General features: G+C 30.3%; 1 protein-coding gene across 1 annotated transcript; it reads left to right on the forward strand.

Moving 5' to 3' along the window:
• The first annotated feature begins 1,407 nt into the window (after window positions 1-1,407).
• Window positions 1,408-2,422, forward strand: LOC132605349 (trypsin inhibitor 1-like). Its single transcript, XM_060318523.1, has 3 exons — window positions 1,408-1,535; window positions 1,789-1,827; window positions 1,940-2,422. Exons 1-3 carry the CDS (start codon window positions 1,490-1,492, stop codon window positions 2,140-2,142), a joined length of 288 nt encoding a protein of 95 aa, XP_060174506.1. The 5' UTR covers window positions 1,408-1,489; the 3' UTR covers window positions 2,143-2,422.
• Window positions 2,423-3,486: the final 1,064 nt, after the last annotated feature.

Raw genomic sequence — 3,486 nt, forward strand, 5'->3', positions numbered from 1 at the left:
CATACTAAAAAAAATTAGCTTTATTATTACTTTAACCCCACAAGTAGCCATATTTTCCACTACTTTCCGTAGTTATCGTGTAATCTACTTAAGATTCTCTAAGTTATATTATGAGATATAATTGTATGAAATTTATATAATTAAATACTTTTCTTATCAAATAATAATTTTGCTTTGTTTATATTAAATTTTTTCTAACAATTTTTAAATGTAATGTTTAATTGATATTTTATTTGAATTTTATATCTATTCATGTTATGTACAAATAATTTATACCATTCAGATGCTTAAAAAATCAAACAGTCATATTCACTCAGTGTTTAGATCTATAAACAACAACTTAATATTTAGATGTATATTCAGATTCAAACACTTTAATTTTAATAAAAACAAATGAAGCCTAACATTATCAATTACAAATTAAAGAAGCTACAATCAAACCCAATATTGAATAAATAAACCGCCGATGCAAGACTCGCAAAATCGATTCTACAATCCTAAAGATTAACTTGTAACTAGAGCATAACTTTAGGAATGTGTTCAAAACATCATAATGGAAGCTGGTGGAACTCAAAATGTTAAGGTATGCAAAATTAACAATACATCATATTTAATAAGGGTAACTTAATGAAATAACTATATAAGTAGTGCATTATTAAGGGAACTACAAATTACAAACTGAACAAGTAAAATGAGATGGAGGAAATACATAACATACAAAATCAAACTCAAAACATAATTGGAAATTATGACCAACGTTATAGAACTTGATATGTATGATAATATCACAATTACTTAATTACGTATGACTCAGTACACCTTAGCTTATCCACTAGGTAACTAGTTATTCGTAGTCAGATACTATTAAAATGTTAATATGGGTCCTATGAAATTGAAACGATGCTTAAATTTAACCAAACTTGTTCTATATAAAGTGTCAAAGAAAAATTGTACTACTAGAATTAATTAGAACGATTAGGGCCACTTCTTTTGTTTTTGTATTTTCGTTTTTGGACTTTTAGGTTGATAATCAAAGTTCAAACTTGAAAACCAATTAGAAAAATGTGCCATGTCTTTTTCCAAATATTCCCCCACACATAGTTTGAACAAAAAAACAAAAATTCATGCTAAATCACTCAAAAAAAAAGTTTGTACTATAATTTCTAGTGTTATTCGATGAACATTTGCTGATACCGAGTTTTTCTCTTCTAAATCGATCTACAAGGAATATTGTAAAACATTCAACGATCATACAATTTTTCTAGTGAAGCAGTACTACAAGATAAATTTATACAAAAAGTCAACAAGTAAAAGAAAATAATTAATAGCCTAGTAGGCCATTAATCAAACTTATCTTGAACATTATATTATTGTGCTATGGTTGCTTAGAGAAACAGGCATTTCATGTAAGTCACTAACTCTCCTATAAATATCCACATAAAACCAAATGAATTTAACTATTCAAAACGAGAAATTTAGATAAAATACAATGGAGAAGTTAACTCTCGTGTTTGCTTTCTTGCTTCTTTCATCAAGTTAGCCCTTATTCCTCTCATTAATTCCCACATTTATTTTTATACCTTCACTTTTAAAAAAAGGCGAATTTCCGATGGGACCCGTCAAAACTGAAATTGACTCATCGAAAACTTTCAGCTAGAAATCCCACATTCTAATGATGTTCTGACGGGATTCATATTGGAAATTCGGGTCTTTTTGGCAGTATTTTTTTCACAATTTTTTTCTACTTATTCAAACAAAACTAATTAATGTAAATTATTCTATGAACAGTCTTTATTCAACCTCTCACGGCTCAATCGAGTTGCCCAGGTTTGGTTTTTAAAACTCTTCATCTACTGCTTTTTAATACCTATATAGTATTATTACCTAAGTTTGTGCATAATGTTTCTTATTGTTTTCATCTTATATGTATAAATCATAGGGGTGAAGAAAGATGCATGGCCAGAACTTCTTGGAGTACCAGCAAGGTTTGCTAGGAAAATAATTCAGAAGGAAAATCGGAGACTAACTAATGTACCAAAGGTACTAAATGGTTCTCCCGTGACGAAAGATTTAAGATGTAATCGAGTTCGTCTTTTTGTTAATGTGCTGGACTTTGTTGTACAAACTCCCCGGGTTGGTTAAGGGAAAAAAATTACTCGCATCGTGTTTTTAAGTATGTCTACTAGCCCACAAGAAATAAATTGGAGCCGTATGGTTAATGCTCCATAAATGTAATATACTATTTGGTAATAAATAAGTGTGGCTTTTAATACTGATAATGATCATTCTGCCCCGTCTCTTTTAGATGTATCACTTCATTTTATTTTGTTTGATTTTTTTTTTTTTGTCAATCTTTCAATTATTTGGATTAAAGCATAGTTATTATTTACCTTTTCATTCTCTAGAGAACATATATATATATATATATATATATATATACACAAGATATCTCCGGCTACTAGGAATGTGAATATTTTGAAACAACTCCCAAAATTAGATTGAACTGCCCCCAAATTATATGTGTAGGTGTGTGGATGAGAAGACTCGGTAATTCTTTAATTAGAGAGTTGTTTCAATTCTTTTATTTTAAAGGGAGGACTTGATCTCTAATATACGGTCAGAACATGCATGTTTAAAGTTTGAGATCATATAGAAAGTTTCTTCGTAAAAACAGTGGTACAACCCAACTTGAGGGTCTTGCCGGCGCTAAGAAAGAAAAAAGATAAAAGACATTAATAAGCCAGTTTCACCGATTTATAAGTTTAGTCAAATACTACTACTTTGCTAGTCTAATCGATTATATTTACAAAGAAAATCAGGCAGTCTTTTTTTACACGATCAAGAGCATTTCCATAATCATGTTATATATCAACCAACTATTCATTACAAGGCACATATTATCCACTAACATTATTGATCACCGGCTAAAGACACTACAATCAAATGTTCAATAGACAACCGATACAAGACTCGCAAATGGAAAGTGTTCAAAAGATCATAAATGGAAAGGACTAACAAAACAATAAAAGATACTGCCCACACGTAAGAAGTGTTGGGCTTACTCTAATCGACATTCTCCTTGCTAGCCAGTGTGTCGTGTTTAAAGTGATATAGTATTTACTTCAGCTAGTGAATCTGTAAATGATAGGGAAATTAAAGGAGATCAGTCACGTTGATTGGTGACGAAATTACTCAGTTATACCCATTAGATCTGAAAGTGGACATGTAATAAGATTAGCATTGCACTGAACAAATTGGACACTAGCTATACTGGAGGGAGCCGCTTCCATAGTTACGTCTTAACATCGATGATTAAATTAGTACTGCCATATCCACATGGAATCATTTAGTTCCAAGGTGTTGTTTTTTATATATCTATATGGAAATCATAAAACAATCAATTACGTACTGTAACAATATTAATTGACACAAAACTCAACAAAAAAATAATAATAAAGAGTGAGTCGTATGGACAACTCATCAAGC

Source organism: Lycium barbarum, chromosome 8 (assembly GCF_019175385.1).
Source record: "Lycium barbarum isolate Lr01 chromosome 8, ASM1917538v2, whole genome shotgun sequence".
Taxonomy (NCBI): domain Eukaryota; kingdom Viridiplantae; phylum Streptophyta; class Magnoliopsida; order Solanales; family Solanaceae; genus Lycium; species Lycium barbarum.

Excerpts from the sequence above, each read along its gene's own strand:
- LOC132605349 (XM_060318523.1), top strand. The coding sequence starts at position 1,490 with ATGGAGAAGTTAACTCTCGTGTTTGCTTTCTTGCTTCTTTCATCAA. Across the intron at positions 1,536-1,788 it reads TTTCTTGCTTCTTTCATCAA|TCTTTATTCAACCTCTCACG; the intron begins GTTAGCCCTTAT and ends TTCTATGAACAG. Across the intron at positions 1,828-1,939 it reads GGCTCAATCGAGTTGCCCAG|GGGTGAAGAAAGATGCATGG; the intron begins GTTTGGTTTTTA and ends TATAAATCATAG.